The 27,127-nt window shown below is 41.3% G+C and overlaps 2 protein-coding genes across 2 annotated transcripts in view; one reads left to right on the top strand and one right to left on the bottom strand.

Annotated features, from left to right (window-relative positions):
• ARG2 (arginase 2) overlaps nt 1-16,072 on the top strand; it is a 21,010-nt gene extending 4,938 nt beyond the window's left edge. Inside the window, exons 3-8 of the mRNA XM_071427114.1 lie at nt 8,521-8,698; nt 9,501-9,660; nt 13,056-13,150; nt 13,277-13,381; nt 14,628-14,764; nt 15,648-16,072. Of these exons, the coding sequence (XP_071283215.1) occupies nt 8,521-8,698; nt 9,501-9,660; nt 13,056-13,150; nt 13,277-13,381; nt 14,628-14,764; nt 15,648-15,853 (881 nt within the window). The 3' untranslated portion in view covers nt 15,854-16,072. The remainder of the gene's footprint in view (nt 1-8,520; nt 8,699-9,500; nt 9,661-13,055; nt 13,151-13,276; nt 13,382-14,627; nt 14,765-15,647) is intronic.
• VTI1B (vesicle transport through interaction with t-SNAREs 1B) lies at nt 15,966-27,127 on the bottom strand. Its single transcript, XM_071427116.1, has 6 exons — nt 26,966-27,127; nt 22,534-22,592; nt 20,717-20,908; nt 19,220-19,393; nt 17,212-17,273; nt 15,966-16,341 (listed from the first exon to the last, which is right to left on the bottom strand). The coding sequence occupies exons 1-6, from the start codon at nt 27,078-27,080 to the stop codon at nt 16,245-16,247; spliced, it is 699 nt and encodes a 232-aa protein (XP_071283217.1). The 5' UTR covers nt 27,081-27,127; the 3' UTR covers nt 15,966-16,244.

Here is a 27,127-nt window from a genome sequence, read left to right as displayed (position 1 = left end):
GAAGGAAGATAAACAGTTTTTTAGTTATGCACCAATTATGCATAAATATGTATAGGTGCTGGGATTCAGCGGATTTGGACTGGCAAGAGTTGCAGCTGCATTGTTGGGAACATAATGTTCATCAGTCCATCCAGTAAATGTGTTTAAAAAGTTATACCTGGATCCCTGAAGAATTTGACAAACTGTACCATTCTGCTTGCCCTGTATTTGGACTGAAATTGGATTTACATGTTAGAAACAAGATCTGTCAGGAATGGATTCTTGGATTCTAGCTTTGTTTTGCACTAGCTTTTACCTCAGTTGTTTCTCTTTAAAACTCAGTATTTTAAACTTGTAAAGACATTAGTACAGCCAGTCAAATATCTCTAATCTCTAGAATTCCAATAAACTCTAAATTTGTTGTACGGATAACATCAAGATCTGGCTTTTTTTGAGTTATGTTTTCTGCTGTTGATGAAGTGGGAGACAGGCAAAATTCTAAATAACTGCTGGCATTTAAGCAGCATGTTATTTAGTTAAATCTCTGCATTGTTGAGGTAAGAAATGCTACTGTTCATCTATTTTTATTTCTGATCACATCTGGTACTAGTATTGTCAAAGCTAAGTATTCATGTGCTAGGAACATCCTCAGGACCAAAAATCAGTTTGGATATAACATAAAGAGGTCAGACTAACAGCTTCTTCCCTACAAAGCAGGAATAGGAATGCATTTTTTTAATCCAGGAACACCCTCTCCCCCTCCTTTTCCCCTGAAACTAAATGGGTAAATGGCAGTCCTCTTTCCTTTCCCTTAGACACAAGCATGCCCAAACAGTTCTGTTTAATAATATCAGTACAACATACTTATGTAGTACTGCAACTTATTTCTGGAACCAGACTTAATTACCTCTTTTTATTTATACAGAGATAAAGATCCATGGGACTCTGCTCTTCGGTTTACCTCTCAAATGTGGATTAGCCATGATTGGTTACCTTCAAAGACCAGTGGTTTGTCAAAAAGCAAAGCACAGCCAAAGGGGCCGATTGTAACTTGCATTTACAGTGAGTGTTTGAAATGATGCCACTTGTCAGAATGCATCAAGGGCAGGTGCTGCTCCAGTCTGTGAGGGAAGGCAGGCAGGACCTGGCTCTGATGAGCTGGCAGGCAGAAGGAGCCCTGCTGGGGTTTTGGAGGAGAGCTGCTTTGAGGAGGCCTCCACTAACGCAGTTTTTAGGTTGCATCTTCCCAGCAGACCTCATTGGCTGTCTTGCCTTGAGCAGGGGAGGTTGAGCTCCCCTGGGGAGTGTGCTCTGCTGTGCACAGCTCTGCTCAGCAGCTGCAGTTTATCCTTTTGAGTGCTGTACCTTTGATATTTGCGTGAGTACAGGTAGCCTTGGAAGCCAGGAGAAAAATGCCAACGCTGAAAATAGAGTCAGAGCAGTCCTTGCAGTCAGTTGGTTCTGATATTCCCTTCCCTTCCCCATGCTGATGGAGCACACAGTCTGCTTTGGAATGAAAAGGTTTGTGTCAGCCATCCATCAATTGAATGTTTGTTTTTGTGTCTCCCATTTGGCTGGTGCATATTCAAGGTTGCACTCTATGAAATTGGCTTTAAAAGCATCTTTGTGAATTTGGGGTAAATGTCACTTGGTGCTTTAACTATAATTGTTCTGTGTGTCAGCTTAGTTTAAATACCTTTAAAAATAAAGCTAGGCTGGTGAAGATCAGAAAAACCTGAATTATTTCTTCCTGATCTTTAAATAAAGGGAGACTAGGGTGAGGGACCAATGAACAGAGCTCTTGGGGGTTTTATATTTTTTTTATTTATAGTGATACCCTTCATCCTAGATATTTTCATATTATAAAATTAGTTTTAATACATGACTTAGCTGAATTTCTGCACCTATATAATTCTCTTTGGATTGGAGTACATTTAGATTACATTCTGGTTTAATTTTTTTTACTATTAATTCTGTTGAAGGAGTGGAGTTACTGGGGGGATACACAAAGGGAGATGACGGAGGGAAAATTAGGTAATGAGTTGGATTTTGATCTGCTTTACAGTACACATGATCTATTACTGCTTTCTCATTTGAAACTTTGATCATGTGTCTTGTTGTGGACTCACAAGACCAAGAGACCTATGGCAGGTGTATGCTTATGTGAATATGGTATGGAGGACTCGTGTTGGATGAAAGGTGGTAATTTCTATTATAACACCACCTGCTGAAAAGCAGGGGATGAAGCACTGAAGTTAAATACAAAAAAAAAAACCAAAAAAACCCCAAAAACCCACAGACCAACAACCCACCAGATTTCATTTGTATATGAAGAAGTGGTCAGATATTAGTTTCTCCCAGCTCGTTAAGAGGGAGGAAGAGGATTTCAGTAATCTCTAATATATTTTACTGTCCCTTCCTCTCAAGTGTTACCTGCCTGGGTTAAGGAATGTAATATAACTGTTTACTTTTGTAACAATCTAAAGCACAAGGTGCCTATTGTTGAGGAAAGCTCTTTTGGCATTGTGATCCTCGTGGCTGTAAGGACCTCATTGTGGTGTTGTTGGAGCTGTGCCTGGGTTAAGCTTATTTGAAGGGAATTAGAACATGTGCAAGGTTTGGTGGTGCTGTGGCACACGCTATAGCTGCACCCTTCTCTCTGATGCAAGCCACAGTGCAAATGTTTCCCAACACCTCAGACTGACGTTTTTGAAGACCTTTCAAGGTCAACTGCATTGAATTTCATCAGAGATTAAAGTTATAAGCCATTTTCAAAGGGAAATGAGGTGGCTGCTTGATTTGGGGTTGGAAAAATAATTTTTGGCTCTCTTTATGCAAGGGACATCTTGACTACAGACTTGGGGCAGCAGTTGGAATTGGGTCTGCTTGTTGCTTTTGTAGGAGATGAACCTTTTTTAATATTTACAGCTACAGAAACTTTGTCTTAAACCAGACCTTTCAAAATTTCAAATAAAAGGATGGGAATTGCTCATACAAGAACTTGCCTTTTAGGAAGTGAAATTTTAGAGCTGAGAGGTATCTGTTGGGCCATCAACTGTGTATCCAACCTATATATACCTATACCTCTTCTAGCAGGTACCTGTTCAGTTTAAAGAGAAGTAGATGCTGTGTAATGAAGTTCCTAGCAAGCAGGCTATGACTAAATTAGGCTGCAGAAGTCTGTCTCTTGCAGTGGGAACCTTGCTAGCCTAATTTCCTATTCATGTAAAACAAAAGCATGCACTTTGTTTGTGTAGCTGTAATACACACACGTCCTGGATAATTCTGGAGGGTTAAAACTGCCTTAAAAAAAAAAAAAAAGCTTTAGAATGCATTGGTCATAATGAATTGAATAATTTGTTTGCTGTTGTGTAACATTTTGACCGTGTCTCTGGGAAAGGATTACAAAGTCCCCACCATAAGCCAGTGGGTTTATACTGAAAAGAAGGATGGTAACCTGGTTTCATTCATGTGAAGTAAAATGTTAAGTTTGCCTATAAACATTGTTCATAATAGTCATTGCATCCTAAAAGGCCTTTATGTGTTTGTGGTGGTTTAGTAAATGGTGCTATAGCTGAGAAAACAGTTTGCAGGAGTGATGCTTGCATGTGAGCAACTTTGTATATAACATAGTATGAAAGAAGGTCTAGTAACTGTAGAGTTTCCAGATTCCTTTGACAGTAGTTCATCCAGGAGAGGATTTACTTTTCCCACTAATTTAGGTTTTGGGGTTTTTTTTTAAGTTCAGTTCACAAATGCCCAGTGTAAACCAGCAGTGTTGGGAGATCAGTCCTATCCCATGTTCCTTGTGCTTTTGTTCCAGTTCCCATCTGCTGGCTTGCAGAGCTGTTATATTTATGTGAATGTGCCATGGGGCAATGTCAGCAAACAGCCTGGGTCTGCAGAGCTGAATCTCCTACTGTCAAGTTTGCTGCTTCTGTTGCTGGTGCAATTTCCTAGTAGAGGAGGATGGGGGGAGGCTTTCTGTGCTGCTGCCCAGATGTTTTCCAATGAAATGCCACCTGACATGAGCTGCCTGTTTTTACAGAGGACAATTCTCTCAATCTGTGCAGGGAAATTACTGTAGTAACTGCTGGCTACTGTCTGTATTTTGCTTATGATAGGAAGTGAACTTCAGACGTGTCATACAGCTTGCTGAAAGATGTGTTATGTCCCCAGTGAAAGATTATAAAATCATTCACTAATGGCAAAATAACTGACTTGAGCATGACTGATACATCAACAGCTTATTTGAAAAGGCATGCAAGGAAGCTTTTTCAGGTATACACTTAATTTCTTGGGGTTTCTTTGTTTGGTGGTGTAAGGTTGTGTTTGTTTGTTTGTTTGTTTTTCTTTTTGGTTGGTTGATGTTTTGGGGTTTTTTGGTTTTTTTTTTTTTTTTTGGTGAGTTTTTTTTTTCTGTGTGTGATTTTTTTTTTCTTTTTTTAAAGTTTTTTATTTGAAGTCTAAGGCTCCTAAGTAGGAATAATGAAGATTTGTTCTACCTGATACAAGTAAGGTTCTGGCTGTGCAGGCTGGATAAATGACAGCTTACTGCAGGTTGAATGCCTGTGTGATCTTTCCCTAACCTGTTCTGATCAAAAGAAATTAACCTGGGAATGACCTCTGTGCAAACTATTTCAAGCTAATGTATTAATTTTTTGGCTGAAATGTGGCCCCAGCAGCCCTGATGACAGAGGGGGCATTGAAGCCCTGTGGATTGCACTCCTGAGCTGGTTGTGCTTTGTGACAGGCTGCTGTGCATGTGCAGTGTGAGTTATGTAACTGCACTGTGTGCTCCTGCTCAGATTGACACCTTTATCTCCCTTGTATCTCTTCCAAGCTTCTGTAACACAAATAGATTACTCAGACCTGCTTTTTTGTTTACCTCATTTCAAGAAGGGATCTCTGCTAGAACCAGGGTGTTGGTGGAGCTGACTTGTATGTATTTGGTCGCTATAAATTTCCTGCACTGTTGGTAGTTGACTAATGAATCAGACATAATATATTTTTCATTTGAAAGTAATTTCTGGTAGGGCTTGAAAGTGTGAACAAAAGACTTTTGATCACATTTAGTTTTATGTTCTTTCATTACTAGCAAAATGTTTGTGCTGCTTCCTCCTTAAGTTCTGTATGGTACTTATGGTATGTTCCCATTTAAAAGAACTTTAATCCCGGCTAGACCTGACCTGCTTCACTGACAAATGGTGTGGATGCTGTGCTTTCTAATGAATGTAAGGAAGCTGGCTTTCCTATCTGCCCATAGCGTTTTCTGCCTTTCAGAACTTGAACCTACTGCCTTTTAAAAGGCTCCATGTATTCTTCATGTTGACTTTCGGTGCTGATTTAAAAAGCTGTTTTGTTTTTAAGTATTAGTATCTGTATAAAACAAAGAGTGTCCCAGCTACCAAAGAAGGTAAATGGATATTGCTTGGTGAGGTAGCTTGAAAAATCTTTCACTAATGGCCAAATAACAGCAAAATCCCCCAGACTGCACAGCAGTACAGCATGTCTATCCATGAGCAATTTCTGTGCACAAATAATGTAGTTGAGGGAGCTTTGATTTAAGAAATAAGCTTAAATCTATGTGCAAGCAGGCAGATGAAATGGAAAACAATTCAGATCTTTAAGTTTTAGACTAATAGCTGAGATTCTAAATAGAAGCTATGTCAAATTATTGAAGTAGTTACTGATTTATTGAACTGTTTTTCTTTTTTCGGCATCATTAAGACAAATGTGCGTGTTGATTTAATCTCTAGTATCTGGTCATTTGAAAAACTGTGTGTACACATGGACTTCCCACACTTTGGGATACATGGCATATCTAAGTACTGTGAATTTCGTTCTCTGTGCACTGTCTGTTCACTAAGCTTTCCCTTTGCCCCAAGGTCATTAAATCCCAGTTTTCAAAACACAAGGCACCCTTAAAAGAAATAATAGTAAGAGAAGATATTAATGCTTGAGTATTGGATTAGCATGTACTTCTGAGATTAATCAGATAGCTGGCTGAAAACATTCCTTATCACCTTGGGAAACCTGAGCTGTCCTCTGCAAGCACTTAAGTGCAGTGGGCCTAGAAACAAGGGATGCACAAAGCTGAGAAAATAAACTGCTTCAAGGTTCATGAACCCTAACTGAACTTTAGAAGATGGTAACAAAAACTGAAGACATCTATCATCTTTAACAGACATTAGGCTTTTCTATAAAAACAATTAGAGCGAATTACGAGTACCATGTGTTCAAAAAGTGGCCAAGATTCCAGAATTCTGCAATAACACAAAAATAACACAAAAGTGTTAAGCTATATAAACCTGATGTGATCCTGAGAAACAAATGGGGTCTTTTATTCAGAAGCTGAACCAAGTCTTTTTGCCCTACCATGGGATCTTGGAGGTGGGCAGGGTAAAGCAGAAACTACTAAACACTTGCTACTTCTCTAAACACACTTGCTCAAATCTGCCACGTGTGGCCTGCCTAGAGCATAACCTGGAGAATTTTAACTGATTCCTTCAAGGTATCAGTCAGTGAAAGGAATGATGGCATAGTTGGATCTTTGTTTTATACTGGTCTGAAGTTGGAGCTTTGTGATAGCATTAAAGGAAGTTGTTTTTCATCCTTTAATGGGTAAAAATACTGCCATGTGCTTGTATGTCCTGTAGGAGAGAACAAAACCTAAGCTGTATAATTTCTTCCATCACACTGTAAAATGTGTTGTCCTGCAATGTGTAACTCACTGCACATGGCTCCCAACTGCAGATTTATTTCACACACGTCAGAGGTATTGGATCAAAGGCATTATTCCCTTGTACAAGAGTCTCTCCAAAAGGTCTTGATACTCATTGAAGTCTTACTTCCAAAACTTGTCTCCCAGGCATGCTCAAGTACTTTAATCAAACTTTGAAATACTGAAATGTGTAGCAGTGTGCACATGTGGGAGAAGTAGCCTTGCAGGATGACACAAATTAAAAAAACAGCTTGTAACATTTTCTGAACATCTTGGAACTCACTTTTTTCTGCTACTGCACAGCACTAGAATAAACAGGGGGTAGAAAATAGAGTGGTCACAGAGATCAGATAGCACATTCAAATCTGAACAAAATGAGCTCAAAATTCCAGAGCCTTCATCCTGTTGCTTAATTAGGTATTGTCTATGGGAGGAAAAAAAAGCAGTTGGGTACCTGTGCTGCCTTCTGAAAAGCTGGCAGTGGTATGTCATTGTCCTGCTTACTGCTTTAAGTCACTGCAGAGAATGTGTTATCTCAGAGTTGCTGGGACATCTATGCAATCCTTCCTCAAACAGCTGTGCTCAGCTGACATGTTCATTTGCAAATATCCCAATATCTGCCCACCTCTGTCCCTGCTCTAAAATGTATGCTTGCCTACTTCCCAGCACAAAATCTGCACAAGTGACTCAATAAAATGTCCTTCGTTCATCTCACCAGTTAGAACTCCTTTTAAAGTATAAAGAAGTCATGTATTTCTTAAGTAAGCTTTTATGCAATATCCACCAAGCAAATTCACAGAGCCAGCTTCCTAGACATTTGACTAATGGCTTACTGGAAATTAAGCAGGAACCTAGAGCCCCAAGGCTGTTTCTTCATGTTGACTTGCCTTAAATTTTTCAAATTGCCCCATTAAGCACAGGATGGCTAAAGGCCAAATGTCACCTCTGGCCTGGATGCTTTGAACTGCAAACAGCCTAGTGTTTCTGAGGAGTGAAGGGGACAGGCATGACTGGTATTCAGGGTGGTCTTATTAAGCCACTGTTCCTGTAGCTGTAAATACCTTGGGGCCTTTACTGCCCTCATCAGAGCCTGCAATGAGAGGCCTGTCTTAAACTGAGAGTCTCTGAGAGGAAAGGCTGAGTTTTACACCCAGAATGTTCTTCAGTTCAACAGTCAATCAGGCTGTAACTGACAATGAAAGGATCTCAAAGAGTTTGGGGATCAAAAAGTCCCAGACTTAAAATGCCTTCTAGAATATCTTGTGTTGAGAAAATGGACAGGTTCTCCTAATAAAGCTCTACTGGATCCTCCAATGGAGTTGCCTGGAAGTACTGTAAGAAAATTATATTATTTGTTACTTGGCAGTTTTGTGCCAGGAGTTTTGGGGACCTTGAAAATGTAAAATAACTGTAGCTATAGTTAGTGAAATGTGTAATCCTTAGAATCTTTAAGCAATTGAGCTTATTTGAGGCTGTATATAGTCTGTCTAAATGAGAAGGAAGATGGTAATGCAGACGATAATTTTTCATGTTAGAATTTATAATGAAATAATTTAAAAAAAACCCAAACCTTTTCTAAGTTACTTTTTATGATTTGCATAGCTCATTGCTAAATTTAAACTGTCTTAAGCTTAAGCTGATAATCTTGTCTTAAACTTTCTAATTTGTAATGCTGTGACAGTTGTATCCCATGCAAATAGTCAAATGGATGCATTCCTTTCCCACTGTTCCTTTCATACGTGCCCAACTGATTTTGAGCATTTCCCTGGGAAGGCATTTAAATAAGTCACTCTCTCCTTTTGTTGCTGTGTTCCCAGGATGCCAAGTGCACGACTTTGGAGATTTGAATTTCACTCAAGTTCCCAATGATGAGCTGTATAACAACCTGGTTTTGTACCCGCGGTCAGTGGGCTTGGCCACCCAGATGCTGGCTGATGCAGTGAGCAGAGCAGTAGCTGCTGGACACAGATGTGTGACTTTGGGAGGTGATCACAGGTGAGCTGACCTAAAAACAGTTAGTGGTTCATGCTGCAGGTCAACACTTGGAGTACAAGAATTTAATTAAAAAACAAGGGGACTTGGGGAACAGCTCGCGGGTCATTTCTTGGCAATACCTTAGGGATGGGCTTTTAGGGTGGAACATAGAAGACAGCTAAAAGAACCTGACCTTCTCAGACAGTACTGCTTAGTTCCAGACTGGTCTGTGATCAGTTGTGTAGACACACAACTGAGGTTTTCCTCTTTGGGAAAGTTTGTGTCATCAGGTTCCTTCAGAGGAACTGCTCAGTTTCTTTATTGCGCAATGTTTAGTGACGGGTCTCTTTTGCCCATCATGTCTTAGGATAGGTTTGTAATACCTACACACAGACAATTTTGCAATAGATCTTACAACATGAATCTTTTTCCTCTTTTTCACTAACCTTTGGTCTGAGAATTGGTTGAAGATGGTAGGGCATGTAAGAAGGAATTGTGGGGGAAGGAGTCATGAGTAGAATAAAAAAAGGCTAGATTTTCTGGAGCATTTGTACCTAGAGCAGGCAAAGATTAAGTGTGTGGGAGGAGAGACAGCAGAGAGCTGTGGCTCATCTGTTACTGTAGCCCTGTAGTTACTTGGCCTCCTGGAATCCCAGCAGTGGCATGCCATGCAGTTTGTATGGGATGCTCCCTTTATTGTCACAGATGTCTGATGTGTGAAAATGTAACAACAAGTCTGACTGAAGCTCGGAGACTCCCCTTTGTCCTTGTAGTTGTTCTGAAGGAGAAATGGTGACTAAAGACTTTGTTACTGTACTTCCAGCCTGGCACTTGGTTCTGTCAGTGGCCATGCACGGCAGCACCCACACCTCGGGGTGATCTGGGTGGATGCACATGCTGACATCAACACACCTCTCACAACTCAGTCTGGGAGCCTCCATGGACAGCCTCTCTCATTTCTCCTAAGGGACCTTCAAGATAAAGTGAGTATCCTGGTTGTAGTTATCCTACATGGCAACCTCAAACATTGCTTACCTTTGCTGATGTGAGGTTCTTTCTTACCTGCTGCAAATGCAGATCTTTTCTATCAGAATACAAGGAAAAATATGATTACTGTGTGTGTACACATGCACATACACACACACCTAAATACAGGTGCCACAAACACATGTAAACGCAGATAGAGACACGCTTAGAGACACCAATGAGAAAAAGCTTTTCTTTGTGTTTGCGCCCTCATGGGCTGCACAGTGAGCTGTACACAGCAGCTGACTCTGGTGCTGCTCCTGAGTCATTGAGGGCGTTGTTGCTGAGGCTGAGCAGGAACCTCCCCTGAGCCCAGCCTGTGAGAGCCCAGCTGAGCTCACCTCCAGGACCAGCTGGTTCCTGCATACCTCACATGCTGCTTCTGCTTAGTTTGGCTCTTCCATGTTTTGACAACCTTGGGGGCTGACAGGGGCTGTTCCTCTATGATCTCTCCTAACTGGCTGCTCTGGTGTTGGCTCCACTGTAAATATTAGAAATCAAACCAGCTGGAACTGCTTGCAGTGAGCTTTTAAAAAGAGAGCCTTTTTCTTGGAAAGAGGTCAGATTATCAAAAAGAGCCATTTCCTGGGGCACATGGAATGTGAATGGCTTGTTTTTGCTGCTGTCAAGATGCTGAACAGTAGGTTGGCCTAAGGCTGAAGTACCCTGCTGGCTTAGCTGTGTGCTGTGGCAGGGACCTGCAGCACCTGTGCAGTAGAACTCTGATACAACAATCTTCTTCTGCTGCAGCTTAGGCTGGAGAGAGAGAGCAGGATCAGCAACTGCATCTTGAGAATGGATGCTGGAGCTGCAGAAAACCTGACTGCATTATTTTGGCACTCTGCATTGCTAGTATCTGCTCCTAATTTTCTCATTTCTCTGACAAATTTGGGGTGCTGTGTTGCTGGAAGTATACTTTCCAAGCAAGAACAAGCATGTTTAAATCTGTATGGCTACTGAAGATACCACTGCATCAGTTCCTGTTCAGCATGGCAATACTGCAGTCATCTCATAAAGTTCTGCTTTTTCATCTGCAAATTGTTTTGAATTATTTCCATCCACAAGTCAATGGAGTCATCTGGTGCTTTTACATACTTTACTCTTTCTAGTCATTCTTATGTGCTCTCTAGGAATGTGTTGGAATTCCCAATGTAATGCAAAACTAATGGGGCTTTTTGGAACACCCCCTGCACATGAAAAGGTTAATATAAAAGGTTACTGTATTTCTACTTTTTTTGCCCATAAGTTAGAGGGGGAGATATTTTTTTCCTTTTTGGCACCTGTACACACTTGTGAGATGTGTGGAGATAATGGAGATAAGAAGAGAAAAAGAGAAAATCTTGTGAATTTTAAAGCTCACTTAAGGTGAACAGTTTATGGCTTGGTGGAAACAGAACAAAACTAAAGTTCTGTAATAGCTGGGGAAGGAGCAGATACTGGTCTGCTGGGTTCCAATTCTTGAGCAGCATAGAAAAGCAGTAATTTTTTACAATTATTGGGATTTTTTGACCTGCTAAAAGAATACCTGTAAGCTTTCTGGGGTCAGTGGGGGAGCAGGCCTTTCTTGCAAGCAGCAATAGTGAAGAAAGAATAAGATTAGGCTATGCTTAGTGGCAAGCTGCTCAGGCATGGTGCTGGTTATGGGATGTTGTCACAAGCCCACCTCAACTGCAGCAGTCCGGGTGCCTCTGCAGAAGCAGCTCAGACAAGGTCTGGCTGTGCAGGTGCACAAACAGGTGTCTGCATTCACTCAGGGGGGCTTTCTGCATGTGTACTCATTCAGGGGGGCTTTCTTATGTTTAGACGGAGGAAAACTAACACCAGTCCTGCTGGTACCACGAGGCTTCTACAACTGTGAATTTTTAAACAGCTCTTTAGCAGTAGGAGAATGTGCCTTTGACAATGATTTGTCTGGCTAATACCCCTCTGACTCTCTGGAGCAAACCATCATGTGTGCAGAACTGCATATGGCTCACCCTCTTACTCTCATCCAATACAGCACCTGAGTCGATAATGGGACTAAAAAAATTATCATCCTCCTTTCCTGACTGCTTCAGGGCTCCTGGAACCATGCAAACTCACAAACTGCTATTAACACCTTCCCATGAAAATGCCTGCCCCTCTGGCTTTACTATCAGCAACTCCTTTCCCATGGGAACAATGCAAAGAACCTGTCAAAGGCAGTTAATACATTCAATTGTATTTTTTTACAAAGAAAGAGGCATAATTGAAACTGCAGTATTAAATCTACTGAATCATTCATACTAGGGAGTATCTGACAATGTTATGCCATTATGTCGTTAGTGTGCTCAGTTTATGATGTGGTGATGATGAATTTTGCGTAATTAATTTTTGAAACCTGAATTTATTTTTCCTAGTGGTCTCCAATTCATTTATCCCTTTTATAATCTGTGCTAATTTAACCCAATGTAATCAAATATAGCTATGGGTGTGTTCGCCTTTAAAAACATCCAATATTGTAATTAGAATAATTAGTAATTGAGAAGTCTAAGAGGGAGACAAAACCTTCTAGCTACTTGACAGCTGTGTTGGTTGTAGCCATTTTCAGAGCTGGGAGGACAAGAAGAGAAATCTGAGAAATTTAATTTATATCACTCTTAAAATTAGTAAGTGTTACTAACCAAAAGGTTTTATAATTCCATACCATGACTACTGAATTACCAAAGCTGAAAAACAAAGACCTCATCATAACCTTTCAGTAGCTGTACTAGACCTACTCTCTTCAATTCTGCATCGAAAGCCAGCCATGATGTGGCCCACTGTAGAGGCCCAACTTCCTGCCCTGCTTTCCCCCCCTCTTTTATTTTTTTTTTTTTTTCAACTTCCCACTTTGAATTTATCCATCTTTAATACGTTTTTTCTAAGTTTGCATAACTTTGGTAGTTCTTCTAAAGAGATACAGATGCCTTGATTTTCATTCGTCCACCTAAGCATAATGTCCCTGGAAAGTCACAGAGCATGACCATTAAGTGCCCTGTGTAAGTGATCTACATCTGGGTATCTATTTAGCATTCTTCCTTACACTCACTGATGCAAATTACCTATTGCTTGTGGATCCAGGCTTTTTAGTCCTCCTCCTCTTCAAACTGGAAAATGTAGAAGAGTTAAAAACTTCATCCATTGACATTCAACTCAGATAAAGTCATATCATTTTACCTCAGTTGAATATGGGAATGAAGGTAAGGACTGATTACATCAGCTAAACCATCAAGTGCATAAGTTTCTCTATTTAGAGAGAGAAAGGATGCTATAAGTCAATACAAAGTTTTCAGGGAAGCATCAAATAGCATTTTGTTATTAAACTGACCTAATACCAAACCTTTGCCTGCAGGTACCACAACTTCCTGGCTTTTCCTGGCTAAAGCCCTGTCTTTCAGCATCTGATATTGTGTACATTGGTTTGAGGGATGTGGATCCTGCTGAGTAGTAAGTTGGTTTAGATTAAACTATTTTTGTAAAGGCTGAATTAATAAGCTTGAAATCACATCCATAAGGGTTGCTAGATTTCAGCTTAAACCAGTAATGATGGTTTTAAAAAAATTATTTTCACAGTTATATTTTGAAGAACTTTGACATCCAGTATTTTTCCATGAGGGATATTGATCGCCTTGGAATTCAGAAAGTTATGGAAAGAACCTTTGAAAGACTGATGGGCAGGTAATGAACTATTATCTAATTTAAACTACTCTTGTTGAACATCTGCTTTCCTGAAAGTTATTGAAGTGAAGTCTCTTGATGTAGGGTGGCTGTACAGAACGGTGACAGCACCCAGTATACAGGGAGGCTCAGCACTGGAGCCATTTCACCGTGTTTGGCAGATGGCTGAGACAGGTTACCACTCACTACAGTTGTGGCTCTGTTTTATACTGTTTGGTTCTGTTAAGTAATTCTGCATTTCTGCAGTTTTACAAGATGCTTGAATCAATTCAGAGTGCAGGATACACGTTACACTTTTAAAAATACATACAGCAATTTGACAGTAACTTGAAATGAGCTGTTGGTATGGGAAGTGGAAGCTTTTGATGGCTTCCTCCTTGGACTACTCACACATGATGTCCTGATGGTGGCTACCAGTGCCAGTGCAGCTGGTAAAGCTCACTTTAACCACTCCCTTACTGCAGTTCACTACTGCCACCTTTGTGACCCTTGTTCAAGTTTGGGGAGCCAGGTCAGGGAGCAAATCATGCTAAGAGCTGGGAGAGGGTCACTTAGAAAGGATAACCTCGGCCACAGGTTAGAACCTGTGCTGCATGCTGCTGTTTTCTAAAGGTGTGCTCACCCTTCCTAGCTGCAGCTGTGCCAAGTAAAGAAGATGGTAATCCAGATGCTTCTCCTTACTGAGCATCTGCAGTAGTTGGAAGAATGCAGTCTGCCACTTAAATAATTCATGTGAGTGCCAAGCAGTGTCCAGTTAAGCGCTGGCGTCAGCTGCAGATGATATAGTAAGTAACTAGCATTTTAGGTTTGGGATTATCCTTTACTACTTCAGCAGTTAGGCTACATGGCAGGGTTTGGATACAGCTTTTAAGTATTGACCTGAAAAATGCTCATCTTGATGAACTGTCAGTGAAATCCTTGAGCTCGGTGCTTCCTCCGTCCTAGCTGCCATACACATCAGTGTTTCAGCCTTCACCCTGGCTTTCTGTACAAAAGGAGAAAAGGCTGGATTGTATCATACATTTCTCTACATCATCCCACTAAGATGACAAATACCAGTTAAGATGGTTTGAACTAAAGTACTTATCTTCAACCAAATCCTCCCTGAGTAGATGCTTTTTTAATGTATATGAGACATGGTTCAAGGAGCTTGATGCTACTTTGCTGATTAGCCTAGACAGTAAGAAATGCACATAGAAAACATTTAAGGCTCTAAGATCGCTTTTCTTGTTTTATTCTGTCTCAGGAGACAGAGACCAATTCACCTGAGTTTTGACATTGATGCTTTTGATCCCTCACTGGCTCCAGCAACGGGGACTCCTGTTCTAGGTGGATTAACTTACAGAGAAGGCATGTACATCACAGAGGAAATACACAACACAGGTAGGAGCACCAGCAGTACGGGGCTAAGCGAGGACAGGACAAACTACCCAGAGCGCATACTGGTTATGTTTTTCTGGTATAAATAGATAGTAAGTGTAGTCAAAACAAAGGTGCCTGCAAAGTCAATTCAGCCTTCAGTAAGGGAAAAAGAAGTCCTGTGACTGGGCAATTCCCTTGGTGTTGGAAGCATCTTAACCATCAACAGCTTCAGCTTAGCAAAAGAAAATACACAGTATGTTAATAGCTAATGTCAAAAATGTGTAATACTGTTCCCTAATCCTAAACACATGAGGAGAGATGTGAAAATGGGCATCTGGATTACAAAAATGGGTGCAAACAATCTTAAATAGTTTCAAGTTCCATTCTAGGATTCAAGACTAATAAATCAAGCTTTCATAAAATATACTGCAGTTGATTCAATATATGAGGACTTTTCATCTTATTACCATCAAGTTTTTATTTAATATGTTTAAACAATATTATTTGCAGTAAAAGAAGGTTAAAAAAATCCCAACCAGACAATAGTCTATAGATTTGTGAACAGGATAGCAAAAGAATATGAGGTGAGACTACCCTCATTTTTGGACTAGGAGAAAAAATGTTCCTCTCATAAATGTGTATGGAACATCAAATGTTTTTCCTGTATGCTGAAAGCACGAGTGAGTGAGGTAGTGACGATGTAAGAAAGAACCAAATTAAAAACACAAATTTGCATCTGAGAACGAACTTCATCCCTTGAGTGCCAATCTTACTTGTCTAAGGGGTAGAGCAGGTCACAAACCCAAATACCAGACTTGCTACAATGAATAAAAGGCTGCAAACAAAACCGTGCAGAAGACTGTACCCTTTGTCAGAGTAACAAAGCTGCCAATCATTTTCACAGGAATGCTTTCAGCTGTAGACATGGTTGAAGTCAATCCACTGCTGGGAGCTTCTCAAGAGGCAGTGAAAGCAACTGCTCGCCTTGCAGTCGATGTGATAGCGACGTGCTTTGGGCAGACAAGGGAAGGAGCACACATTGCTTTTGATGAACTCCCAACACCCAGCTCTCCAGATGAATCTGACAGTGAAGAGCAAGTGAGGATTTAAGAACCCATGTTGGATATATTGGACACTACAGAGCTCTGCCGAGGCACTTGAGTGGATAGATTGTCAACACTTGGCAAATACTGTTAACATCTCAGTTTTTAAATAAACTAGCTTTTCCATTGATCAGTGGCTACTTTATTACATAGCAAGATTTATTCATTTAGTTAAGTATATACAAAATGAGACAATAAAATATTTATTACCTTCTTATTAATCTTACCAGTAGTTCAAGCCTGTTTCTTTTTACTCCCATTCTCTGTCTTTCAAGTGTCAGTACAGTTTCAGTTCAATGTGCTGTCTCATGACTCAGTTCAACCCTCAGACAGTCAAAGGGAGCAGACAGCCCATCCTATTCCTCAGCAGTGGAAAAGCTCATCTTGATCATGAAGGTTCATTTCTTGCGAAAGAACTTGTAGTAGACCACACCTCCTAGGATGGCCAGTTCCAGGATGATGATAATTGAGAGCAGCAACTTATTTGTGGTTATTCTAGAGTTAAAAAATAAAAATCCAAGGGTGGTTTTTTTTTTTAGCTTGTTTATGAAAGCATATTCTAGATCCAGATCCCCATCTTCCCTTCCCTCTTTCAGCAAGACCACACTGTGCTTTTCAAAAAGCTCTTAACAAGCAGAAAGGGCCAAACTCAATAGTTCACTACTCATGTTTTCCTGAAAATCCTGTTTGAATCTCCTATTTCAGCAGTAGTTCTGTTCCTCTTCCCCTGTCTCACAGAAGGCAGATCATTGCTCTATATGTGCCCACTCCTTCAGTCAAGCAAAGAGGAAAACAATACCTGGAGTCCTGTGCTAAAAACCCTCATGGTGGTGCTTTTACTTGGAACTATGTTGCTGAAGGAAAACTAAAATCTCAAAATAATAAAGTACTTTTACTACTGAAAACTAGACAGTTATCACAACTTCCTTTGGCAATAGGCATAAAGGAAAGGTTGTGAGGAGATAAGTACCTGCTGGGAATACAATCTATGAACTGGGTTTTTAAGGCTAATTAAACAATACAGCTAAACTGCAAATCCACTTAAACCGCCAACGTTTTAGCCATCAAAATCATACATGGTCCAGCTCAAGAGTGTCTCATGGGCCAGCCTAGGACTAACTGCTCTAGGGCATTGGTGTGAACTAAACTGATTAGTCTGTGTCATCAGGCATCTAACCCACCCAATGCTGCAGTGATTTATGGCACAGCCTTTCCCAACCTGAATGAGGGGCATCTGAAGGCACCATGAGCAAGTCACTGTAACTTGCTTCTGTCCTCACCGTGGTTTGGATGGTTAAAGACCCCACATCACCCTGACCAAACAGCACACAGTCAGTGCTGTTCAACAGCCTGTACACCACTCACCTCCGGGACATCGAGCGCAGAATCTTGCGACTCTTGCTCAAGTTCTCACTGGTATTCACCAACTGAAGAGAGGCAGAAGTTACTCGTCAGTTAAACAAACACACATCAACTCTGGAAAGATGCATGTGAAAACAGCTGGTGTTGAAATGCTGCAATGAATTACAGGACAGGATGACCACGTCCTCTCAAAATTGAGACACAGCACTGTTTTCTACCCACAACAGCAGCTGGAAGCATTGCCTCTTTTCCAAGGAGAAATTAAGACTTTTCTGTATACTTTCCCTTAGATACATACAAAGACATGCAATTTGAGACCACTTTCTGCCTCTTTAATTAATATACAAATATCAGAAAAGTGGTATTAACTTCTTTCATTAAGTTTCATTTCTGTTAACACCAGAAGAAAGTGATACTGATATGTTCACCCCAGTGCATATCAAAGTGTTTGAAATGCTGCTCAAGTTCTATCATCAAAGAAAGAACTGTGTTGCACTCAGAGATCTAAGTGACCCAGTGGGTACAAGCTCTGAGCTGTTAATGGATAATCCATTTCAGCTTTGTATTGCCCAGAAATGAACTGCCCAGCATACCCAGTCAGCTATTAAGAAACTTGCAATTAAGTGAGGTTATAGACAACTAAAAAAGCTGCTGCATCACAGACACAATTCATGATGCATGGCCACTGGTCTCCAGGTAAGATTTCACTATTCCACTTCCAAACATTCTAAGGAAGTGAAGGGTAAGCCAGGTCACTTATATCATAGACACCTGCCTGCACAATTTCTCTGTAGTTTAACACATCTCCCTCAACTGCAAAGCTGCTTGTATGTTTCTTTGCACTGAGATGGACTGGACAAAGCTGGGAAAAAAACTATCAAGGCCATTGGGAGCTTAGTAGATTTCCAATCTTCACTATGAAAGAACAAGAAGAAAGTCTGCTTCCAGTTGGAATGTGTGGTTCACACAATTCCACAATTCGTTGCCTAAGAGGCTCATAATAGAAGTCACAGACCCCGTTTAGTGATGAACACAGCAGTGATGGGTTAACAGTTGACTCAATGATCTTTGAGGCCTTTTCCAATCTAAACAATTTTATGCTTCTGTGAATGATCTGTTGAGAGACTGTGATGCCTGAAGGACTGTAATACTTTTTATCAGTTGAAGGACAAAAACTATACCTACAAATCTTAAGATCAATTTCCTTTCCTGCTTTCTAACTCAAATTTTGGAACAGGACAAATCAAATTCTGACTGAAATTACAGAACTACTTAAACGAAAAAGCTACAGACTTTGTTGCAATGAGTAGAAAGAACTCCCAAAAGCAGGGGTATGCTTTTTGCTTTGGCTGAGTGGGCTTATTTGCCAAACTAGGTGTCCCCTGAAGTCACTCACCTAAAAGCTTTACACTCGGGATCCCTTGCACACACAGTAAAATCCATCAGTTTGTTAGTTCAAAAATCAAATTGTCAGTTTTGCATATGTGTGTAAACAAAACAAGTGAACTAGTTTTTGAAGCTTTCACAGGAGAAGCAGAGCTTTTTGAACCAAGGATGAGGAATAGACAACTTGTCTGGCATTTTCTCCCTCCCTGCAAATATTGGAAAGCTAGTAATTAAGTAATTACTCTTCTACTAAATTTAATTTAGTTACAAAAACTTGCTAACTGTTTCCAAAATCTCAACTTTAACTAGTAATCTAGTCACAAGGCAACCCCTTATAATCTGCAACTTTTTCAGTAATGCTATTTTTTCTAGCAGATCTATAGGTCTAATCTCCCATTTTGCACAGACACAGCAGCAGACGTTTTACCACCACGCTTTGAACCCTTCCACAGCAATTAATTGTCTTTTATGAGAACAAATAGAAATGTGGCAGCCTGAGCTTGGTCTGCAGAGCTATCCAATTGGATGACTATGCCTTGGAAGGTCCCTGAGAGTAACTGGTGGCATAGAGTTCCCAGTAAGTAAGAGCAGACGGTTTCAAAGCAATGCCCAGTTTCCTGCTCACCCTGCTCTTGGTGCGCTCCAGCTGCTCCCGCTGCTCCCCGAGCTCCTCGATGATATCCGTGCCGATCTGGTCGGTTTCGGCAGCGATCCGGTGCGAGCGCTCGATGCTCTCGCTGGCTCGGTTCAGACTGTCTGTGCCCTGGAGCAGCAGCACTCTCTGGGACTGCAGGTTAGTCTGAAAAATAATGGATGCTTAACTATTAAGCACAAAGACAGAAGTATAAGGCTTGTGACATTAAAAAGTTAGAATGTGACTCCATAGGCCATCCATTTGTATTAGCTGTACACATTCCTTACGTTAACTGATGCAGCCTGGTTAATTTTGGTCGAGCCTTGTTCACCTTGTAAGATTATGACCAAATCTGGTTAAATCTCTAAAAAGGATACAGCACTGAAGAGTTAAAACAGTTCCAAAAAGCTGTCTTTGTAACAATTTACTTTTCCATCAAAGAACATTTACATAAAAATAGTACCTTTCTTTTCCAGATGCTAACTTTTACTTCCATTCACATCTAAAGTCAGCCTTCACAGTTGGTTGCCAGGGAAATCTTTAAGAGGTTACAGTCAAAAGGATTAGGAACAAACAGCACTAACAGATGGACAGCTAAGTAACAAAGATCCTCTTTTCATGCCAGTAGCCTGGTCTAGAGGATAAGGAATGTTTGCCGACCTGGGGGACAGAAGGTAGCTCAAAATAAAGTGTTTTCTTAAGCTTCAGAAATTCTAATCTATCACCCTTGCTCTCAGGTTTTAGAGTAATCAGTCAAGAGGAATCAAATGCAAAAATTTCCCAAGCTGCAGCAGAAGGAAATACTTAACAAAGAACCCCCCTCAAAACTGGCCTCATCTAAGGCAGAAAAATGAAAAGCCCACCTCTGTACAGATGACAGCACTTTGAAGACAATAAGGAGATTCAGTCTCACTAGCTCGGATATCTCTAAGCCTATCTGGTAAACAAGAAATTGGTGTACTTTTTGCATTGTGGCAGCAAAACCATAGTGAAAAAAGTGCTAGAGAAAAAAATCCTTGTATTTTCTTGAAATTATTTACACTAAGATCGCTTAAAAGGTAATTCTACCAAAGAACCTATACAATGCATGATTCATGCTTTGCTAGTTTTGGAGATTAGAACTAGGTGAGTTAACCTTTTTATCATTAAGAAGCATCTCTTCTGTGTTTTCCCTTCTGTAGGAAGGGCAACCTGTGGAATGATTAAACGAAGAGTTTCAGTACAGAATGTTGTGCAAATTACTAACCACGTGTCTTTCAATGAGTTCCATTTTGATTACATTCCTATCTTTGTTTTAAACAGAAAAACTCTCCTCTGAGTTCCAGGTGTTCTTCTCCCTGAGATATTCATGTTACATGCAGAGAGATATACAGGGACTTACAAAAGCACAGAGGTAGCTTAAAGTAGATGCACTGTAAGCAATGCATCTGCAATAATGCTCTTGCACCATCACAGCACAGTCAGATCAAATCTACATCTAATCCTTACACTCTGTTCATTTTCTGTGGCAAAGATTCCATATTTTGTATCGCCTTGGTTTCCACGGCCCAACCCCAAATCTGTGCTTCTCATATCCCTCTGGAACATGGACAGGTCTCTTCTGTAGGCTCGGATTTTGCTCATCATTTGGTTGCGGAAAGGCACAGGCGCGTACTTCAGCTCTTCCTCCATTTCCCGCAGCTTCAACAAAAGAAAGCAAACAAAAGATGTTTATTCTTTAAAGCACCAAATCCATGCTTAGCAGCAGCCATACTCAAAACTCAGCACCAAATGAAAGGATTCACATTTGTCTTGGACTGGCTGAGGGGGATAACCCTAAACCCCACACCCCATCTAGTATTGAGTACACCACACTACCCAATGTTGTTGAGCCCATGTGTATTTTCACATACACAGCACTGCAATAAAAAAAAAATTCCCAAGCTTGAATGCTTGATTTTCTTTCCCTAAAATATCACTCTAAATTTTAAAATTTGCAATTCTCACTTTCTTATAGTTTAAGCATTTATAGGATGGGTATCAGCTTTCTATTACATCTGTGCAAAGAGACAGAATCATAGTATGGTTTGGGGTTGAAGAGACCTTGAAGATCACCTCGTTCCAACACTCCTGCCATGGGTAAGGGCACCTTCCACTAGACCAGGTTGAATACTTCCAGGAATAGGGCATCCAGGGACATCACCCTGGTGGAGCATCACCTGGGACTCCACCTGACTGCTCTGACTTTTTCAAATGCCATGGACAGTAGCTTAGCAACTACATCAGCCAATTCCCTCAGGACACTGTGATGCATCTCATCAGGTCCCATAGATGTAGTATGTTCAGGTTTCTCATGTGCTCATGAACCTGGTCATCCCCTAAAGGAAGGAATTTGCTCCCACGGTCCTGGCATGGCAGTCCACTAACCCAAGAGATGTGGGAAAAGAGGTTACCATTGAAGACTGAGGTAAACAAGATGTTGAGTACCTCAGCCATCTCCTCATTCAGATCTATTGCATGGGTAGGCACAGCACTAAATTCAGGCTCTGAACATCCAGGCTTGGCAACTTGAGTTACAATCTGCAAGCCCCAAGATTCTGGATGCATGAATTTTCACATCAACTTCTGGTGACAGTTGTAACAAATTCAAAATGCTTAAAGCTGTATGCCACCATGAGCTCTCACAGAGGGAGCTCCACATCTCATACATCACCACCTAGAGGTACCAGTCAATAAACCCCAGTAAGTTAGGGGAATAACGCATCATGTTCAGCTGTGACTAAAACACAACCTAACAAACTGCACACTGAAATATGAAAAGAAAGCTTAATTCATAATGTCTTGTTTTAAAAGACAAGTCACGTGGCTTTTCTGGTGCTGTTCCATATCACCTGCTGTCCAGCAAGCCTTTACACTACTACAGAAAGATCAGACAGGCTAAGACCAACATGCAAAAAGACAGTAGTGCAATAAAAAACCCCAGGCAGCAGATTCTCTACATGCCTGCCCTAAAACCTCTAGCAATTTTAATTGCACCTCCACTGCTCTACCTTTTTCAACAAAGTGAAGGCAGTTATCAAAACTGAGCATTCAAAAACCCCTCAAAAAACATGTAAGAATATGTGTCTATATTTTTGTATCCATATAGGTATACACAACTGTCTTAACAAACACAGACACACCTATCAGATCAATTCTCAAACAGTAAAAAACTTAAACTCCTGCCTGCCAGAACAGGATCCATAAAAAAGTAACATTTGTAAGTGCTGTCCTTTTTAAGGCAGCAGTCTTCCAGCCCTCAGGAAGGCCAGAAGCCCCACACTCACTGTCTCGTTGGCTTCACGCTGCTTCTCATCGAATTCTCGAACCAGTTTCTTCTTCTCCTCTGGGAAAGTAAAAGCAGGATGTCAGATAAACTATAGAGAAATGACAACAGAACTCCAGCTTAATCCATTAAAAACAAGGAAGCTGCCACAGACAAGGAAGCTGGCTGCAGAGTCCCAGGTCAAAATTTATCTCAAATGGGAACAGCTGGTTCTTATGACAACTTTTCAGATGGGAGTGGGGCAAGAGAGCAGAAATTGCTCTTCCAAATGCTGAACACTGCCTCTGGTAGACAAAAGAAGTAATTGTTCAAATATTTTTCTGACCTACTGTCCTTCAATGTCTACTGACAAAATTGCATGTTGAAAGAACAGCAAAGAAGACACATTGGTAAAGAACTCATAAATACATTTCTTATTTTTTTGGAAACACTTGGCAAGATTACTGAAGGCTGAAACTACAATTTGGATTTGAACAGAACATCAGGTCAATCTACATTCCCAAGCGAGACCTGAAGGTCGTGCCAGATCTGGCACTCTGCATTCCCGTGGTCATAAAGTACACAGGATAAGCATTCCAGAGTTCTCTGAGATAAAAGATGCCACCAAGGTATCACCTCAAGTTCACAGACTAAAGCCCAAACACTTCCCTCTTGTGGAATGACATGAATCAGCCAACAACACTAGATATTTCAGTTGTTTGAGACAGCATTTTAGCCAGATCTGTGTTCCTAGGGCTTTGGAGACCAAAGAATGGGTTTCACTGCTGTTACTCTATTTTTAAACAAAAGGCCTGTTATTTTTCATGTGTTAAAAAACTATCATATCTCTCTAACATCCACCATCAATGAAAGTCTAAATCCAAAACTTTCCTTATCTCAACTGAGCAAAAAACACATGTTCTGCAATCTTTTGCAAAAGCACTGAAGATGAACACTAGAGGACTGTTGTAGACTACTGCAAACAAAATGAAATTCTATCAGAAATCTGATAACTATGCACCTAGCTTAATTCACCTCTTTCCAAAGAGTATTATTCAGTCTTAAACAAAATTCTAAGCAGAAGAAAATGTAGACTGCCATCTTGGTAAAACTCCTCCAACTTGATTAAAGACAAAATTACACACAACATTATAAAAACATCATTGCAGTTAAAAACCTCACTTGATAATGCCTTTTGGTAAGCACAGTCATCTGCAAAAGATGTAGCTTTTAAACCACTGAGATCTCAACAGAAGATAAGAAAAAACTTGGCGTGTTCAGAACATTGGTATATAGCTCCTCTCACATATACAACACACCTAAACTGTAGGCTTTCCTTCTCAGTCCAAACTCGGATTAAGCCCAGAATTTCAACTGTGGAGAACTTAAGAGAGAACTAAACCCATCTTCTGAAGAAGTAGCTGTGGTCTCACATAGCACACAGAATTATTACAGACTAAGTACATGATGACTGTTAATACACATCAGCTGATATCAGGAAATGCTGTTTCACATCCCAATTTATTCAGGAGGAAATGCTGACTAAAGAGGTTCTTAAATACACTCTCCTCAACCTCCTCCATGATTTGCCACCATATACATTTGTGCTGATGCCATTGTTTGTGCAGCTGGGTTACAAGTGAAATCGTGGATATGAACTGTGGAAAACAGCCTTTGGAAGTCAGTAATTTGTTTCATACAGGTCATTTCTCTAATATGATTCAAGCAGTGCCCTCTTACACCCACTTTTCTGTTTCAAAGTCATGGAAACCCATCACAGATTTGGAAAAGTAGCATTTCCCTGCTTTGTTTCTCCTGTGCACACTAATAAGATGCTGCACTTGTGAGCTTGCAGCCAAAGAAATGCCAGCTTCCAAAAGGCATAGAATGGTTCAGGTAAGCCAAGCAGCAATAGCTTGAGACCTTTTTGTCTACAGGCCAGCAAGAAATCCAGCAATGTGGCTTGAAAACGTTCTACTGGATGTGGCTGGAATCCAGAAACACCAAGATACACTGAGAGGTTCACCTGGTGTCGCTCTGCATTGAACCACAACTCAAAGCACAAGGACAGAACTCTAAAATGCTGCAGCAGTGCCTGTGCCACGGCAGCATTACCCACATGCTCATCAACATTTAACAGATTTATTTCCAATCAGTTACCAAGAGATTCAATTGGAAAGTACAGCTAACTGAATTCATGTAGAGGAAAAGACATGATTTGCAACATATCCAGGCTGCTTCCCCTTTGTCATCTTGTTTATATAGAGTGAAACAGCATTTCCAAACCTCTTCCCCTCAAAGACGTCCCAAGGACTACAAGTTTTGTGTTGCTTTTGGAGCATGTGAATTGTCTTAAAAGAGTATTCCAAGGTCTCTTCTATCACTTCCTGAGTATTTCAGGATCAGATAACTCAAAAAATAAATTTATATTCCCCTCCTCCTAAGTACAAGAAGGTAACAAAGAACATTAGGAGAGTGGAATGACTCTACCAGACAGACAAATTCCTAAATATTAAACTCTCTTAGAAACTTTCAAAAAATAGAGCCAGGACTTTTGCAGCAAAAAAAATTTAAAGAATAGAACAGTTGTATTAATATTCTTTAGCATTCTTTAGCAAATTCAACTTGCAATTATTTACAATCTATTGAAAAAAATCCCAGGTATTGCAAAACCAGCTGCTTCGAAATACTCCATTTCAGCCCATGGCTTAGACTTCATTGCTCATGCGTACCACAGTGTCAAGGAGACCTGACAAAGTTTTTCTTAACCAAGAAACTGATCATGCTCATTTCTATAGGAAAATAAGGATTTCTACTAGAAAAGGTATTGCTTCTTTTAAGTTTTTTATCCTTGTTGACCACTACTGAAATTAAGTCAGGTTTGCAAGTTGTCATTTGCTGGTTTCAGCCCCTTTCTTGTACCAAACTTCCTGGAAATGCTGATGACAAGGACTGTGACCCTGAATTTGACTCATTATTACATAGAAAGCCAGGTAAGAAACAGGATGTTAAGTGTTTCATGCTCTGTGCAGACTGGTATTTTCTGAACAAATTGTCTTCATGACTTTACACAAAACTGATCAACTGTGGGAGAATGAACACTACAGCAGAGCATGGCTGACAGCCCTTGCCCATCACTGGGGTACAAAATCTGAGCTGAACTGCAGCAGCTCATGACAGCCGTGGATTGTGGATTACATTTCTCATGGGAAGGGTTCAATCAGAAGCATTGAATGACACTGGCAAAATTCTCCTTGTGGCATTGCTTCCCTTTCTGGTTCTCAGAACACTGCAGAACATTGCCAAGCATCAAGGACTGAATCAGAAGCACAGATCTTTACAGAGGAGTGTTCTGTCAGAGCATTTTACCCACTGATGTGGTATAAAGAATACCTGTAAAACCAGGCTGTGTTCTAAGACAACTTAGTGTGGCTAGAATGATAGGTTTTCTCTATTTTGTGAGTACACAGTGCACAAACCAGACTTTTAAAAGTCATTTAAAGTGCAAACATTCTCCGACAAATCTCCAGATGCTTCTGGGGAGTTCTGACAATAAAAACCTGCTTCTGTTTCTGCCAATGAGGTTTTAAATGTGAATCCAACATAGCAAATTAAGAAAAGGGGGGACAAGAACCCCAAACCCCCAAAGTGCTGCAATTGTTACAGAACCACAGAATCAATTAGGCTGGAAAAGACCTTTGCAGTCATCAAGTCCAACCTGACCTAACAGCACCTTGTCAACTAGACCATGGCACTGAGTGCCACATCCAGTATTTCCTTAAACACCTCCATGGGGGGGGACTCGACCACCTCCCTGGACAGCTCATTCCAGTGTCTAATCACCCGTTCAGCGAAGAAATTCTCCCTAATGTCCAACTTTAACTCCTCCTGGTGCAGCTTAAGACTGACAGACTCTTGTCCTGTCCTTGGTTGCCCGGAGAAGAGGCCGAGCCGCACCTGGCTGCGCCTCCTTTCAGGAGGTTGTGGAGAGCGAGGAGGTCACCCCTGAGCTCCTGTTCTCCAGTTCAAATAGAAACAGCGTGGAATAGCATCCAAATAACAACTCCTCCTCAGAGACTGATGCTGTGAACCTAGCACGGCACCGCTTGCCAGTGGAGCTGAAATTTGCCAGAGCATAGGAGCTCCAGGGCAGTGAAGCCACACACCTGCAAAGCCACCAGGCCACGGCAGCAGCTGAAAACACCACACGGCAGAGTCACCCGCCTCCTCCCTGCAAGCGCCTACCAGAGCGACGTCCCCAGTCCCCACAGCTGCAAAGCCCCCCCACAAAGCCTTGAAGGGACGCTGCCTTCCCAGCTGCTCGAACACGCCAGGCTAACGAGAAGCACCCCAGCACTCCTGCCACGGCCCCGCAGACAGCGGGGCAGCCCCGGCCGGAGGGACCGCGGCCCCGCCCGGCCCCGAGAGACGTCCACTCCCCCTCCCCGCCTCACCGGCCGCGCTGCCCCGCAGCCGCTCGGGGACGGCCCGCAGGTCTCCGTGCAGCCCGCGGAAGATCTCGTGCAGCCGCTCCAGGTGCTCCGAGGACGCGGAACCTCGGCCCGCCATGGTCCCACAGCCCCCGGCCCTGCCCCGCCCGGTGCTTCCGCCGCCGG

The sequence above is a fragment of the Agelaius tricolor genome, unplaced genomic scaffold, assembly GCF_023055355.1.
Source record: "Agelaius tricolor isolate 1412-34295 unplaced genomic scaffold, bAgeTri1.0.p SCAF_5, whole genome shotgun sequence".
Lineage (NCBI taxonomy): Eukaryota > Metazoa > Chordata > Aves > Passeriformes > Icteridae > Agelaius > Agelaius tricolor.
This window is presented reverse-complemented; position numbering and strand designations above follow the sequence as displayed.

Excerpts from the sequence above, each read along its gene's own strand:
- VTI1B (XM_071427116.1), bottom strand. The coding sequence starts at position 27,080 with ATGGCGGGCCGAGGTTCCGCGTCCTCGGAGCACCTGGAGCGGCTGCAC. Across the intron at positions 17,274-19,219 it reads TGGAGCGCACCAAGAGCAGG|TTGGTGAATACCAGTGAGAA; the intron begins GTGAGCAGGAAA and ends GCCTCTCTTCAG. Across the intron at positions 16,342-17,211 it reads CTGCGCTCGATGTCCCGGAG|AATAACCACAAATAAGTTGC; the intron begins GTGAGTGGTGTA and ends TTTTAACTCTAG.